This window comes from Schistocerca cancellata, chromosome 8, assembly GCF_023864275.1.
Source record: "Schistocerca cancellata isolate TAMUIC-IGC-003103 chromosome 8, iqSchCanc2.1, whole genome shotgun sequence".
In the NCBI taxonomy this organism is placed as follows: domain Eukaryota; kingdom Metazoa; phylum Arthropoda; class Insecta; order Orthoptera; family Acrididae; genus Schistocerca; species Schistocerca cancellata.
The window spans coordinates 530865461-530882977 of NC_064633.1; the positions used below are offsets into that span (position 1 = coordinate 530865461).

General features: G+C 44.3%; 1 protein-coding gene across 1 annotated transcript in view; it reads left to right on the plus strand.

Annotated features, from left to right (window-relative positions):
* LOC126095667 (proteoglycan 4) overlaps positions 1-17517 on the plus strand; it is a 407646-nt gene that overhangs the window by 265573 nt on the left and 124556 nt on the right. The window contains exons 7-9 of the mRNA XM_049910423.1: positions 756-887; positions 11087-11254; positions 15006-15224. Of these exons, the coding sequence (XP_049766380.1) occupies positions 756-887; positions 11087-11254; positions 15006-15224 (519 nt within the window). The remainder of the gene's footprint in view (positions 1-755; positions 888-11086; positions 11255-15005; positions 15225-17517) is intronic.

Consider the following 17517-nt stretch of genomic DNA (forward strand, 5'->3'; position numbering starts at 1 on the left):
GTTGACTCAGGGATCGGGACGTGGCTGCTCGATCCGTTACAGCCATGCGGATAAGATGCCTGTCATTTCGACTGCTAGTGATACTTGGCCGTTGGGATCCAGCACGGCGTTCCGTATTACCCTCCTGAACCCACCGATTCCATATTCTGCTATCAGTCACTAGATCTCGACCAACGCGAGCAGCAATGTCGCGATACGATAAACCGCAATCGCGATAGGCTACATTCCGACCTTTATCAAAGTCGGAAACGTGATGGTACGCATTTCTCCTCCTTACACGAGGCATCACAACAACGTTTCACCGCGCAACGCCGGGCAACTGCTGTTTGTGTATGTGAAATCGGTTGGAAACGTTCCTTATGTCAGCACGTTGTAGGTGCCGCCACCGGCGCCAACTTGTGTGAATGCTCCGAAAAGCTAATGATTTGCATATCACAGCATCTTCCGCCTGTCGGTTAAATTTTGCGTCAATAGCATGTTATCTTCGTGGTGTAGCAATTTTAATGGCCAGTAGTGTATTTTGCCATAGGTAGTGATACTACTAGTGATACTAGCTGCTGTCATTCAACGAGCTCCAAGTCATTTCTGGAACCTTACTTTCTCGGAGGTTACCAACTGCTTGGAAGCGTGGTGTGCAGGCTTGCAGGTGACTGTTGTGTGCAGGTGACTGACTGTGTTGCAGCCGGACGGGAGGCGTGGGCAGCGGCGGGGGCGGCGGGGGCGGCGGGGGCGGCGTCGGCACGCTGTCGGGGCAGCCTCGGCGGCGCGGCAGGACTCGGCACAAGGGGCGCTCCATCGACCCCGCGGCGCCCAGCTCCTCGCCCAGCTCCTCTAGCCTCTCCAGCCCCAACGAGACCTGCTACAGCTTCGTCCGCAGGGCGCTACAGGTGAGCCACTCCAGCCAGTCCAACACCTCGGTTGTCTCCAGTGTGTCTCGACACAAAGGCTGCAGTATCTGCTCCAACCTACGTTCCTCCGACCTTCCCATTCCCAAACGTGCCTACCACAATTTGGTTGTCATAGAGCAAAAGGTGAACCACTCCTGTCTATCATCTCTGTGGTCTCCAGCATGTCTCAATCCAAAGAGTGTGTGCCCATCCTTTAGTATCTGGTCCATTGTAAGTTGTTCCACCTTTTCCATCCCCAAATGTGTTGGCTCTGTGGTCTCCAGCATGTCTCAGCCCAGAGGCTGTGGCCCATACTGTAGTATATGGTCCATCCTAAGATGCTCCACCCTTTCGATCCCCAAAGGTGTCTACCACAATTTCGTTGGCCTGGTGCTAAAGATGAACCACTCCACTCCAATCCCTTGTCTCTGCGGTCTCCAACATGTCTCTACCCAAAGACTGCATTACATGTCCTGTGATATCTGCCCATCCTAAGTTGCCCCAACATGTCCATCCACAAAAACGTCTACCATAATTTGGTCGGCAGGTGGTACAGAAAGTCACTCCAATTCAGGCAAGTGCGTGGTGGTCTCCAGCATGTCTCAAGCCAAACATTGCATCACCTGTTCCACTGAATCCGTCTCATCCTAAGTTGCTCCAACCTGGCCATGCCAAAGGTGCAAAAGGCGTACAGGTGAACCAATCCAGGCCAATCCAACGTCTCTATGGTCTCCAGATTATCTCGACCCAAAGACAGCATTACCTACCCTTCGGTATCCAGCTTCCCCTAAGTTGCTCCAACGTCTCCATCCCCCAGATTCCTACCACAGTCTGGTCGATAAGCTGCTACAGATGAGCCACTCCACTGCTCAAAACTGTCTCGCTCATTTCCAGTGCAACTCATCAAATCGTCCTGCATCACTTGCTCTGTTTCACTTGTTCTGTTTCCAAGTAGCTCCAGCTTCTCAAACCCCAACAACGCTTCCTGCAGCTTGGACACAGTGCAGCAGAGATGCGCTGGTGGATTCGGCACGAGAGTCATTTCATCAGCCTTGTGACGCTTAGCACGTCTCAGTATTCCGCTAACATCCCCAGCCCAAATAACACCTGATACAGAGCTATCTGCAGGACGCTGCATGTGAGACAGACTAAAATTCTAGTGACCCTTCTAGTGAACTCGGCTCAAGGTCAATTCATCGACGCCATCTATTCCCCACTCTCCTTTTTCAGACCCAAACAGGCATATTTCAGCCTCGTCTTTTGCTGTGGTGTTACTATGTGTATGTCTGAATCACAGAATTGACATATTGTTCAGTTTCAATTCTTGTTGTCATGTCAGGGCTAATGCTTACCACACGAGTACACAAGCAACCGTCCAACTGCACCTTCAGTGAAAGAACTATGTCATCCTGTATTGTGTGCGCCCCGACAGTTACGTGGTCAGGGGGACGGACTGTCATGCCAAGGGGCCCAGGTTCGGTTTCTAGCTGGGTCGGAGATGTTCTCCGCTAAGGGACTGGGTGTTCTGTTGTCTCTATCATCATCGTCTCATCCCCATCGACACGCAAGTCGCCGAAGTGGCGTCAACTCAAAAAAGACTTGCACCAGGTGACAGGTCTACCCGACAGGACGCCCTAGCCACACGACATTTCCATTTCCAACGCGTAGTGTAATGCTATGTTATCGACACAGTCCCATTCAACAGATGTAAACAGCAATAAGATATGATTCAACGTTGATCAAAAGATAAATAACGAAATAACCATGGGAAAGAAAGCCAACTGGAATCGCTCAATAGAGGAAAGGTTGCTGAACCTGACAGGATGCCAATACGACTCCACACAGACTACGCCAAAGAAATTGCTTCTCTTCTAATAGCATTGTATCACAGTTCGCTGGAAGAGTAAAGCGTTCCTAATGATTGAAGAAAAGCGCAGGTCAAGACCGTTTTCAAGAAGCATTATCTAACAAACGCACAAAACTACAGAGCTATATACAAGCATTTGACATCAGTACACCATAGAATTTTCAAAAATGTTTTATGCACACATATTTTGACATTTCTGGAGCCTAAATATTTTCTCTGTAGAAATGAACATAAATTCCAAAAACAAAAACAAAAAACGGTAGTTTGAAGCCCAGCTCGCTCTGTTCGTCCACGAGATCCAGAAAGCAACAGATACAGGCGCCCAGGTAGATGCAGTGTTCTTTGACTACCAGAAGGCGTTCGGTATAGATCCGCGTCGCAACCTAATAAACAAAACACGAGCGTACGGAATATTCGAACAGCTGTGCTATCACGTGACATGTTCTCATAAGTTAAGACAGTGAGGTACAATACATCAACGCCGCTTCTAATGAGCCTAATGCGGCAGAAATTATCTACAAATGTATGTTAGAGTTAAACATACAAGGGTCGCCTTTGGAGTTTTGGAGTTTCTATAAACAACCAGCACTCGTCGCTTCTGAAAAGGGACTGTGCTGTTGTTTTAAACTTTGTCATTCGTTTTTATTAAAACAGTAGGAGGAGTAGGAGGTCTGAAATCGGCAGAACAGTTTGTTTACAGTGAGCGTTTGAAGAAGAAGAGATGTGAGGAAATCGATAGACCACTTGAAGGTTTCCGAGTGCAGATTTTTTATGATCTTCGTAACGATCTAACTCAAACAGCAGTCCCTCTAATCACTACGTTACGCTAGCACTAATCACCTTCTGAAAGTGACTTTTTACAAATGGTTTTCAGAATTTCATCATAATCGTGCTTTCTCCAGCGATGAATTGCGTGAAGGCCAACCGGTAATGCTAGTTGTTCCGAGAAACATCGATGCTGTGCATAACATGACTGAAATGGATCGGCACGTGACTTTCCGTAAATGGAGGATCCCTATCTGGCCAAACGTATCCCATGAACTCCTGCGTAGTTGCGGAATTGACCACTAGATGTCACGTGAGACGAACCAGCTATCTAAAACGAGGAAGCGAGCATGTGTTGTGAGTAAAAAAAGCAGTAACACCAGGATAGGTCGTTCAGGAGAGCTCTCTGACTGCGAACGTGGAGTAGTCATTGGCTGCCACCCGAGTAATAAATCCATCAGGGGCATTTCGACCTTTCTAAAGCTATCCGAGTCGACTGTTGGTGACGTGACTGTCAGGTGGAAACTCTAGGGCACAACCACAGCTAACCAAGAGAGGGCAGACTTCGTATTCTGACGGACAGGGGCCGTCCACAATTGCGGATGGAGGTTGTAAGTTAACGAGTATTGCGCTCTCATTTAAATATATGACCGAAAGAGTCATCCTACAGGAATTGTGAAACGAACGCTGTCGTCCGCGTGCCACAAAGGGCGCAGATTCACCACGAGATGGGGAAATTCACAGGCGTCTGTTGTCTGTTGAGGCCTAAGCGCTGTAGTGTGCGACTGAGACAGACGAGAACCTACATCATAGCGAAACCCAGTCGAAGGCTTTTGTGGCTGAGGAGACGTAGCAGTGTCAAATATGGTGGACCTAAGATGGACCATAAAGGGAATCATTTATGAAAACTGTTTAATTCTTTAGTAATGCAGAGAATCAAGCCCCAGTAATTTTAATCTGCCATCCTCCATAAATTTTCATGGTGATCCCAATAAAACTTGAATATTGATCATAACTACAGGGCTATTACAAATGATTGAAGCGATTTCATAAATTCACTGTAGCTCCATTCATTGACATATGGTCACGACACACTACAGATATGTAGAAAAACTCATAAAGTTTTGTTCGGCTGAAGCCGCACTTCAGGTTTCTGCCGCCAGAGCGCTCGAGAGCGCAGTGAGACAAAATGGCGACAGGAGCCGAGAAAGCGTATGTCGTGCTTGAAATGCACTCACATCAGTCAGTCATAACAGTGCAACGACACTTCAGGACGAAGTTCAACAAGTATCCACCAACTGCTAACTCCAATCGGCGATGGTATGCGCAGTTTAAAGCTTCTGGATGCCTTTGTAAGGGGAAATCAACGGGTCGGCCTGCAGTGAGCGAAGAAACGGTTGAACGCGTGCGGGCCAGTTTCACGCGTAGCCCGCGGAAGTCGACGAATAAAGCAAGCAGAGAGCTAAACGTACCACAGCCGACGGTTTGGAAAATCTTACGGAAAAGGCTAAAGCAGAAGCCTTACCGTTTACAATTGCTACAAGCCCTGACACCCGATGACAAAGTCAAACGCTTCGAATTTTCGGCGCGGTTGCAACAGCTCATGTAAGAGGATGCGTTCAGTGCGAAACTTGTTTTCAGTGATGAAGCAACATTTTTTCTTAATGGTGAAGTGAAAAGACACAATGTGCGAATCTGGGCGGTAGAGAATCCTCACGCATTCGTGCAGCAAATTCGCAATTCACCAAAAGTTTTGTGCAATCTCACGGTTTAAAGTTTACGGCCCCTGTTTCTTCTGCGAAAAAAACGTTACAGGACACGTGTATCTGGACATGCTGGAAAATTGGCTCGTGCCACAACTGGAGACCGACAGCGCCGACTTCATCTTTCAACAGGATGGTGCTCCACCACACTTCCATCATGATGTTCGGCATTTCTTAAACAGGAGATTGGAAAACCGATGGATCGGTCGTGGTGGAGATCATGCTCAGCAATTCATGTCATGGCCTCCACGCTCTCCCGACTTAACCCCATGCGATTTCTTTCTGTGGGGTTACGTGAAAGATTCAGTGTTTAAACTGCCTCTACCAAGACACGTGCCAGAACTGCGAGCTCGCATCAACGATGCTTTCGAACTCATTGATGGGGACATGCTGCGCCGAGTGTGGGAGGAACTTGATTATCGGCTTGATGTCTGCCGAATCACTAAAGGGGCACATATCGAACATTTGTGAATGCCTAAAAAAACTTTTTGAGTTTTTGTATGTGTGTGCAAAGCATAGTGAAAATATCTCAAATAATAAAGTTATTGTAGAGCTGTGAAATCGCTTCAATCATTTGTAATAACCCTGTATAATAGCTTAGGATTTACTGTTAAAGTGAACTGAGCGCACGGGGGGTTCAGAACACCCCAGTCATCCTTATCGATGGATTATTACATAATGGATAGGAGTATAAAGTCATGTTCTTTGGTACCTTTCTAGGACGTAATATGAATGTTTTGAGTAACAATGGAATCTAGAAATTCCAAGAAAACAAGCAACAATGTGTCTTTGGGTGTTGTCGGCACCCCGCGTGATTCTTTACGTTTCAGTGCTGCGAGAAAGCGCACAGTTGTGTTCCGTAGCAACTGCTTGTATTTTGTCGCTCTGTATACTTAAAAAAAGCTATGGGTCGTTACGAAACAGAACAAGAAAGAGTGCGGATTCTTCTGGAAGAGGTCTTAGACGAAACTTTTGAAGGAGGAAAAGAGGAAGAGGAGGAAATAGTTGTGAAGTTCTCTCTCATCACAGTGACACAGAAAACGGAGGATGACGACAACCTGGAACTGGAACCGCTAGTAAGTGTATCGGATAATGAAAGCAAGCATGATTTTTTTATTGGGAGGGATAATGTTACAAAATGGATGAAAAGTTGTCCTACTCGCAACATAAGAACTAGAAGTGTAGACCACATTATTCACCTCCATGGTGTGAAAGCTATCGCAAAATCTGCGAAAACTACTATGGACTGTTTTTCGATATTTATAAATAACATAATAATTAGAACGATTACATCGTGTACAAATATTTACATACAACACATGCCATCAAATTTCACAAGAGACCGTGATGCCTAACCAACAAATGAGGAAGAAATTAAATCTCTTCTGTGTCTGTTGATACTGGCTGGGCTTTACAGGGCAGGACACCAAAATATGGAAGACTTGTGAGACATAAATGGGTTTTGGATTGCAATATTTCTTGCAACAATGAGTTTACAGCGCTTTCGTTTCTTGTTGCCTTGTTTGAGATTCGATGATATTCGAGACAGACCACAGCGTAGAGAACTTGATCGCCTAGCTGCGTTCAGAGAAGTGTTTGAATTATTCATGTCAAACTGTGTCAGTAATTATACTGTGTCTGAATATGATAGTGGATGAACAACTGGTTGCATTTAGAGGCAAATGCAGTTCCGGCTGTATATACCCAGCAAGCCTGTGGAAGATGGTTTGAAAATTTCACCTTATGTGACGCAAGAACATGGTATACTTTGGGGATGGAAATCTATGTTGGGAAACAGCCAGAGGGTGCCTTTTCACTCGGCTAAGGAGATGGTAAATAGACCTGTACGGCCTATAGAAGGTACAGGACGCAATGTGACACTAGACAACTGGTTTTGTTCCATACCAATGCCTGAAGAGATCCTGAAAAATAAACTTACCGTCGTAGGAACTCTTAGAAAGAATAAGAGGGAGCTCCCGCCAGAATTTGTTTACACGAGAGGTCATGAACTTAGAAGCAGCCGTTTTGGATTCAGAAAGGACGGTGCCATTGACACTGATACTGTGGAGGAAAAGAAACCAGACACTATAACAAAGTACAATAAGACCAAAACAGGTGTGGATACAATAGATGAAATGTGCGCTACTTCTTCAACCTCAAGAAAAACTAGACGCTGGCCACTTGTCCTATTTTTCTGAATGATTCACATTGCTTGCATTAACGCCTTCATCATATACGCAAATAACAACAATGAGAGGATATCCCGAAAAATGTTTTTACGTGATGTCGGAAGGTCATTAGTAAATCCCATAGTGTGCAAGAGAGCAGCCACTCACTCCCTGCCTAAACATGTTATACAGAAAGCCGCTAAGTAACAATGCACCACCTTCTGAACAAAGAATACTGAAGCCCAGGTGCTGCACAGTTTGTCTCCGGAGTAACGCACTGTGCTCGATGTTTGAAAGTTATGTGTGTAAAGGACATGAGAAATGTGTGTGAAAAGTGTTACGATAACGCATCCCTTGCAGCCAGTCATAGTGACTGATTTCATAAAATGTTTGTATGAGTTGACTGAATATATGTTTAATTATATGGATAATGTCTTATACCTGTAATACAGTATGAAGAATAACAGAAATAAATAATTAAACAAAATATTGTAAAAATGGGAATTATTGCATATGTTTCAAATAACCCAGTTTAATACTAAAGTAATATTACATAAAACGATAATGTACCGGGAGATAACATTCTAAATAGCCATTTGTGAAGTAAACATATTCATATCAGTGATATGCTGGACAACAATGTCATTACAGCCACTTTTATTTGGGGTGTTAGCAACACCCAGAGCGACTATTAACGTTACGAAAAGCCGCGCGACCACATAATGGTTAACGATCGACATTTCATACAGAAGCGCATCATTAAAATGACAAACGGTGTAAGTATCAACTCCATAACTTTATTTGTTTAAAATATATAGTAAATTTAAATTATCAGTATTTTCAGCTAAGCATCAGATCATCATTTCCTCCAGACAAAACACATTAAACGATGACAGCATAACACCTTATTGAATCATTAGGTAATAGAATAGTTATTGTAAAGTTTAATGCATAATAGTTACTGTATTGGTTTTATATAAAAGAATTTAACGTTTGTTATGTAATGATGTTTTTGTTACTTTATTTAGAACGTGAAAGTGGTCAAGTTTTGATTATTTAAATATGTTAAAATGGAAAGTAATGTAGAATAAGCTGGAGCCAATCATATGGACGGCTTCAGGAAAGGGAACTGCACTAGTCGGTTGAGCGAAGATGTTCAGCGCGTGCGAAACGCGGCCGGAGACGGGCTGAGGGCAATTCTGGTCGAGACACCAAAGGAAACAGTTCGGCTGGAGACACCAAATGGGACAGTTCGGATTGAGACGCGAAAGCGGACAGTCGGTCTTTAGGCAGCTAGGAAGAGAACCGACTTAGAAAATTTCGCGTTGTGTGGTATCACGGGACTTTGTCTCTGAGCGGTGAGCAGCCGCGCACCTGGTGTGAACTCTAACTTTTCGTGTGGACTATCGGACTTGTGTTTCGCGATGAGATTGTGAATGATCGAACTGTGTCAGATGGATATGCACTCGAGTGTAACAGTAACTCTAAATACGATCACTTTCGCTACTAGTTTGCTTTCTGAATAAACAATATTCTAACCAAATCGCAACTTTGTGGCCTACATCATTTATGGGTTGTTAATTTAGTTCCCGATATTATTATTACTGTTATTATATGTTATACTAACTTTGTATTTCGCAAATTTGTCATCAGCCAGACAATTTAACCAAAAGGTCACAAGTGTCTAATTTAGGGCGTGTAATGCGCAACATGCAGCTCAACCCTTAGACGAGTTTGAGCCAAGGAATTTCGTCGAAAAGGAACCGCATGTGAGCCCGAACATCCGTTTTTTCGTGACACAATTTTGATGGAATAAATCCTATTCGTTGCCCCAAATACGCTCAAGTTACCTGTGGAAACCGCATGAAAATTCATCTAATAGTTTCGTAGACCAGCATGTATAAACAGGCAGACACGACAGTTTTGGGTAGAACTTAAAAACCACCATATATTTTTCCCGAGATCCCAAAGGTACGCTCGAGTTACTTGTGAAATCCCCTTGAAAATTCATTTCACAGTTTTCGAGATCAGTATGTTCAAATAGATACACAGCGGTTTTAGATAAAACTTTAAATCACGATATCTTTTTTTCTGTGTTCCGATTTTGATTAACAAACCTTATATACTGCAAAATGCTAACGCGAATTCTTTACAGACGAATGGAAAAACTGGTAGAAGCTGACCTCGGGGAAGATCAGTTTGGGTTCCGTAGAAATGTTGGAACACGTGAGGCAATTTTGACCCTACGACTTATCTTAGAAGAAAGATTGAGGAAAGGTAAACCTACGTTTCTAGCATTTGTAGACTTAGAGAAAGCTTTTGACAATGTTGACTGGAATACTCTCTTTCAAATTCTGAAGGTGACAGGGGTAAAAATACAGGGAGCGAAAGGCTATTTACAATTTGTACAGAAAGCAGGTGGCAGTTATAAGAGTCGAGGGACATGAAAGGGAAGCAGTGGTTGGGATGGGAGTGAGACAGGGTTGTAGCCTCTCCCCGATGCTATTCAATCTGTATATTAAGCAAGCAGTAAAGGAAACAAAAGAAAAATTCGGAGTAGGTATTAAAATCCATGGAGAAGAAATAAAAACTTTGAGGTTCGCCGATGACATTGTAATTCTGTCAGAGACAGTAAAGGACTTGGAAGAGCAGTTGAACGGAATGGACAGTGTCTTGAAAGCAGGATATAAGATGAACATCAACAAAAGCAAAACAAGGATAATGGAATGTAGTCGAATTGAGTAGGGTGATGCTGAGGGAATTAGATTAGGAAATGAGACACTTAAAGTAGTAAAGGAGTTTTGCTATTTGGGAAGAAAAATAACTGATGATGGTCGAAGTAGAGAGGATATAAAATGTAGACTGGCAATGGCAAGGAAAGCGTTTCTGAAGAAGAAAAATTTCTTAACATTGAGTATAGATTTAAGTGTCAGGAAGTCGTTTCTGAAAGTATTTGTATGGGGTGTAGGCATGTATGGAAGTGAAATATGGGCGATAAATAGTTTAGACAAGAAGAGAAAAGAAGCTTTCGAAATGTGGATCTACAGAAGAATGCTGAAGATTAGATGGGTAGATCACATAACTAATGAGGAGGTATTGAATAGAATTGGGGAGCAGAGGAGCTTGTGGCACAACTTTACAAGAAGAAGAGACCGGTTGGTAGGACATGTTCTGAGTCATCAAGGAATCACAAATTTAGCATTGGAGGGCAGTGTGGAGGGTAAAGATCGTAGAGGGAGATCAAGAGATGAATACACTAAGCAGATTCAGAAGGATGCAGGCTGCAGTAGGTGCTGAGAGATGAAGAAGCTTGCACAGGATAGAGTAGCATGGAGAGCTGCATCAAACCAGTCTCAGGACTGAAGGCCACAACAACAACAACAACCTTATATATTGCACCAAGCTACGCTCCAGTTACTTGCGAAAACCCGATCAAAATTCGTCTGGTCGCTTTGGAGATTAGCGTGTTAAAATAGAGAGGCACGACAATTTTACAGTTTTATAATTAGTGAACAATGTAACTCTTACGCCCTCTGTCGAGTTCAGTGCAAGATCCATCTTTAAGTGTTTGGCCACTGTGGGTGTATACCGTCAGATGAGCTGACAGCCAGTCGTGGTGTGCTTGTGTGTTTGCAGAAGCTGGCTGGCGGCAAGCGCAGCGGCTCGAGCAGCCGGCCCTGGTTCCTGGACTCGTGGAGTTCGTGCACCAAGGAGTCGCCGGCGGGCACGGGCCAGCGGTGCTGTGAGGAGTGTGGCCAGCCGGACTGCGCGGGGGCCAACAACGACGCCGCAGAGGACATCCAGGTGAGCCAACGTCTGGTCCTTGAAAGCTTTACTGCTGTACGGTGGCCGGCCAGATAGAGTGTGGGATGGCAATGACGCCGAGGAGGACATCCGGGTGAGGCAACGTCTGGAAGCTGAGAGCACAGTGGCACACTTGTACTGCTGTGAGGGGTGGTTGGTTGGTTGGTTTGGGGAAGGAGACCAGACAGCGTGGTCATCGGTCTCATCGGATTAGGGAAGGATTGGGAAGGAAGTCGGCCGTGCCCTTTCAGAGGAACCATCCCGGCATTTGCCTGGAGTGATTTAGGGAAATCACGGAAAACCTAAATCAGGATGGCCGGACGTGGGATTGAACCGTCGTCCTCCCTAATGCGAGTCCAGTGTCTAACCACTGCGCCACCCCGCTCGGTGTGAGGGGTGTGAGCAACCAGACTGCGTGCGGGCTGGCGATGACACGGCAGAGAACATACAGTTGTTGATAATTCTTCCGGGTTATAAGGCCGTGGTCCATGGAATACTTCTATTCCTAACGTTTCGTCCAATACTACGTTGGCCATCCTCAGAGGTATGGCTGGTCCCGTTGAGTCCTGCCGACTGACGAGTCGGGCGTCGGAGAGCGGCCTAAATACCGAGGGAAGGGGGCGTGGTCTAGATTGCACATAGTAGCAGAGAGAAAACTAGTCAAAGATAAAATGTAACTATCGATAATAGTCCGTCATAGATAAAAATCACTTATCGATTCTGTAACGCCACTGTCCATATCTCGCTTAATTTCAAGGCCTCTTCTTTTCTATTAAAATTATCTTCGTGTTTATAAATTTCAATAGCCTCCCTATACAGTCGTGGATAACAGTTCGTGGTAGCACTTAAAACTGTAGTTTCAGAAAACTTAACTATATGGTCACCTGACTGAAGTGCATGTTCCGCAACGGCCGATTTATCTATTTTACCCAGTCGGCAAAGACTTTTATGCTCCTTTACATTTTACGCTGACCTCATCCACTTGACATCTTTTGCGTGAGGTAAACGTAAAATGAAGACGCTTTATTACAAAAAAAATCGTTAAGACCTGAAGATGACGGCTAAAACTGTTGAAACCGATTAAATATTTTGTGTGATCTTGGCTTCGGAATCGTTTTAAACAATTGAGATTATATGTGAATAATTGACGAATGACTGTGTCGGTTGAGGAAGCATGCCTGCCATAAAGGCTTTCAGATATCGGTCAGATCTCCTCTGGAATAGCGTTTATTTGTAAGTGGTTGTGAATCTTTGTGTTCTTAATGAATGATGGAGCCGTTAATACGATGCGTAATACTTTATTCTGAAGAACCTGAAGTTTGCTGACACGCGTAGATGACCCGTGTCACCATATGCGGCAGGTGTACAACGTGACTGGTCATATTAACGATTTGTAAAGTAGCAAACTTTTTCCTCTTGCTATTCTGTTAAATAATGTATACAGGGTGGTCCATTGATCGTGACCAGGCCAAATATCTCACGAAATAAGCGTCAAACGAAAAACCTACAAACAGCGAAATTTGTTTAGCTTGAAGGGGGAAACCAGATGGCTCTATGGTTGGCCAGCTAGATGGCGCTGCCATAGGTCAAACGGATATCAACTGCTTTCTTTTTTAAATAGGCACCCCCATTTTATTACTTATTCGTGTAGTGCGTAAAGGAATATGAATGTTTTAGTAGTACCACTTTTTTCGCTTTGTGATAGATGGCGCTGTAATAGTCACAAACGTATAAGTACGTAGTAACACGTAACATTCCGCCAGTGCGGACGATATTTACTTCGTGATATATATATATATATATATATATATATATATATCTGTGTGTGTGTGTGTGTGTGTGTGTGTGTGTGTGTGTGAAGTCTAGGGACCGATGACCTAAGCAGTTTTGTCCCTTAGGAATTAACACACATTTGAACAAAGAATGTAAGGCAGCTAACACGATGTGTGCTTTGTTCGCAACGGCCGTTATACGTTTCTTAAAAGCAAGACGTTTATCGAGGTGTGAACACCCAGGTATTTGGCGGAGTCCGTCCAAGGAATACCTTCGCTGAACAATAGGAGTGGGGTATGTAAGTCTCTTCTTTTTCTTGTATACAACGTAGTTTGACTTTTGCCACATTTATTTTGACCCAGAACGTCTTAAACCGTTTTTCACACTGTAGTGGAGCCCGCTGGAGTTTTTTATGAAAGTTCGGTAAGTTGTTGTCAGTGTACAGCATTATCATCAGCAAAGGAATCTACACTACTGGCCATTAAAATTGCTACACCACAAATATGATGTGCTACAGACGCGAAATTTAACCGATAGGAAGAAGATGTTCTGATATAGAAATGATTAGATTTTCAGAGCATTCACACAAGGTTGGCGCCGGTGGCGACACATACAACGTGCTGACATGAGAAAAGTTTCCAACCTATTTCTCATACACAAACACCAGTTGACCGGCGTTGCCTGGTGAAACGTTGTTGTGATGCCTCGTGTAAGGAGGAGAAATGCGTACCATCACGTTTCCGACTTTTACAAAGGTCGGATTGTAGCCTATCGCGATTGCGGTTCATCGTATCGCGACATTGCTGCTCGCGTTGGTCGAGATCCAATAACTGTTAGCAGAATATGGAATCGGTGGGTTCAGGAGGGTAATACGGAACTCCGTGCTGGATCCGAACGGCCTCGTATCACTAGCAGTCGAAATGACAGGCATCTTATCCGCATGGCTGTAACGGATCGAGCAGCCACGTCTCGATCCCTGAGTCAACGGATGGGGACGTTTGCAAGACAACAACCATCTGCACGAACAGTTCGACGACGTTTGCAGCAGCATAGACTATCAGCTCGGAGACCATGGCTGCGGTTACCCTTGACGCTGTATCACAAACAGAAGCGGCTGCGATGGTGTACTCAACGACGAACCTGGGTGCACGGATGAATCCAGGTTCTGTTTACAGCATCATGACGGTTGCATCCGTGTTTGGCGTCATCGCGATGAACGCACGTTGGAAGCGTGTATTCGTTATTGCCATACTAGCGTATCACCCGGCGTGATGGTATGGGGACCCATTGGTTACACGTCTCGGTCACCTCTTGTTCGCATTGACGGCACTTTGAACAGTGGACGTTACGTTTCAGATGTGTTAGGACCCGTGGCTCTACCCTTCATTCGATCCCTGCGAAACCCTACATTTTAGCGTGATAATCCACGACCGCATGTTGCAGGTCCTGTACGGGCCTTTCTGTATACAGAAAATGTTCGACTGCTGCCCTGGCCAGCACATTCTCCAGATCTCTCACCAACTGAAATAGTCTCGTCAATGGTGGTCGAGTAACTGGCTCGTCACAGTACGCCAGTCACTACTCTTGATGAGCTGTGGTATCGTGTTGAAGCTACATGGGCAGCTGTACCTGTACACTCCATCTAAGCTCTGTTTGACTCGATGCCCAGGCTATCAAGGCCGTTATTACGGCCAGAGGTGGTTGTTCTGGGTACTGATTTCTCAGGATCTGTGCACCCAAATTCCGTGAAAATGTAATCACATGTCAGTTCTAGTATAATATATTTGTCCAATGAATATCCGTTTATCATCTGCATTTCTTCTTGGTGTAGCAATTTTAATGGCCAGTACTGTATGTTGCAGAGATGCAAGTTTGGTATATGTTACAGTGTCGGCCTCCAAAGGGAAATTTGTGGTAGGTGACGGCGTGTTGCGAGGCTCTGTGAGCTGGGATTGAGTGCGGTGTGGTGTGCCGGCAGGACCTGCCCATCGAGCTGCGGCGCCTGGAGGAGGATGGCAGCGGCAGCGGTAGCGGGGGCGGAGGCGGGAACGGCCTGCAGCCGGAGGTGGCGCCCCAACGGCGGCAGACGCTGGCCTGCGCGCGCCGCCCCCACCTCGCGGCCTCCGGAGCCCTCGCCCACCTGCCGCCGCCCCCGCAGCTCAACTACAAGTCCAAGAGCCTCAGCGACATCCTCACCGTAAGTACCGTACCGGCACCAAGCGGTTCCCTCCGTCCTCGGCTCTCGACGCCACGGTGAGTCACAGACGCAGAGCTCTGTTCCGAGGAAAGTCACAGTTTCTTTCTATCATCATCATCGTTTTCCAACTCCAGTTTCCAGGTGTGGTGTACAAGCGCTCGCCACCTCCTGTCTTCACACATCTTCTGTTCCGGGACAGCTTCCCATTTGTGTCCTTTCTTCTCCACATCTGATCTTACAGTCGCTATCATCGTTTTCTTGGTCTTCCCCGTGGTTTCCTTCCTACGAGGATGAAGTTGAAGTACCTTTTGGAAGGTCATTGGCTGTTAATTCTCATTATGTGCCCATACGACTAAAGCCTGAGTTTCTTTATGACACTGGTAACAGGGACCTATTTCTGTATGGCTCCCAAAACATAATTTACTGGCACCTCCACTTTTAGCACCCACAGATGCCTGGACATCAAATAATAATATCGATAAAAAGTATAGTTGTCCATTGAACTGGTGATGCGGGCCATGATGGCCTTAAAAAAACGAAAAAATCAAAGAGATCATTGAAAAAATACAGAATTTATCCAGAGACCCACTTAGCATTTGTTGATCTAGAAAAAGCCTTCGATAAAATTAATAGAGAAAAACTGTGGAGCATAATGAAGAGAAAAGGTTACTCACTGCATTTAATAAACACCTTAAGAAGCCTACACAAAACACAACAATCACATTAAACCTAAATGGAGAGGTGGCAGAACGTTTACTCAATAAGAGTGGGTCACACAAGGGTGTAGATATCGCTCAGGCTTTTTAATATACTGGGTGTCCCTCCTAAGAGTCGTCTGGCGTATTTCCTCCTATGTTTCGGCAGATATTTGGAATTTTATTTTTGCAGAGTGTAGCTGGAGTCACCCGAACAAATAACGTTTATCACGTCTTTCACGCAACGCCCAGTGCGTGCAGTAGAAGGTAACGCAGATCATTTTTCCTTCCAGTATCGTGTAGTGAATACCTCTGTTACTCTGACACTCAGATGGCTTGTTAATAACAAATTTCATAACAATAAATGTACGGTGAGTACGTGGTTAATATTCCCAGTTAGTTAAGGAAATGCCTCAAAGTTGTACATATGTGAATCCAACACATAATTCTAATTACTTTTTTTGTCCCATGTATAGTTTTCGCCTGGATGAGGAATTATCCCAGAATATTATCCCGGAAGAAAATATGAAAAATATGATAAGTTGCTAATTTTTATATCCACAAAGTTCGCAGTTACTCTTCTGACAAAAGTAGACAAACCAGAACGTTTTATCAAGTCTCCTACATGTCTTTTCTTTCAGATTAAGTTTTAATCAATATGCACACCTAAGAATTTGTAGCTTTCTACGTTGTTTATTACTTCTTGTTGAAGTAGGAGGCTAATAGGAGGTTAGAAATCTTTGGCACTCGAAATCTGGATGCGCTACGTTTTTCTTTAATGTTCCTTTCACAAAAATAATGTTTCCTATTTTATCTCTTGATGCTTCTTTGTGTGGTATTAGGGGAAGGTAGGGCATACTGACCAAGATGGTGAAAGTGGCCTTTGGATATGTTTTGCCTTGAACAGTGATGCTGCCTGCCTTGAAGTGATCAGACTATATTCCTGGTACCTCACCTGTACCTAGATTTGTACTTTTTTACTACATCAATGTTTAAACAATGTCTTTAGCCTACAAATTTAGTTCCCTGTGGTTTCTTTCTGTCAGATAGTATTATCTGTGAAGTACTAATGCCGGTATGGTGTTGCATAAGGAAAAGTGGCCACTCTGCTCGTCTAAAAAGGAGGCTAAGGTGTTTACTCCCTTAAGAGTTAGTTACCTCCATATTTCATGCATGATACTACAGATCATATTGACTCCAGAACCCTTTTGTACGCAAACCTGTCATTCGGAATTCTCTTCCTTTGTCACAATTTTAAACTAATTAATTTATACTATTTAAAACCGTTTCTGTTCTGTTAAACTCGGCCTAAGACAAAAATCCGATTGAAAACAGGTTTCTGCAGCTCCTTGGTATTATTTCAGACACTAGGGTAACAAGATGCCTTGAAAATATGTCCAGAAATCAGAACAAGAAATACTGGAAGCTCTTGTAATGGCAGTGGCGGCATTACTCTCATAGTTAGGGAAAATGGCCGTTATGCATATAGCTCCTACACATTTTTTTTCTTTGCAAATATATGGTGTGACGCTTTATAATAAGCAGATTAAAAGAGTGTAACAGGAAAGGTCAATAAGCATGGTTTGGTGAAAATTCAG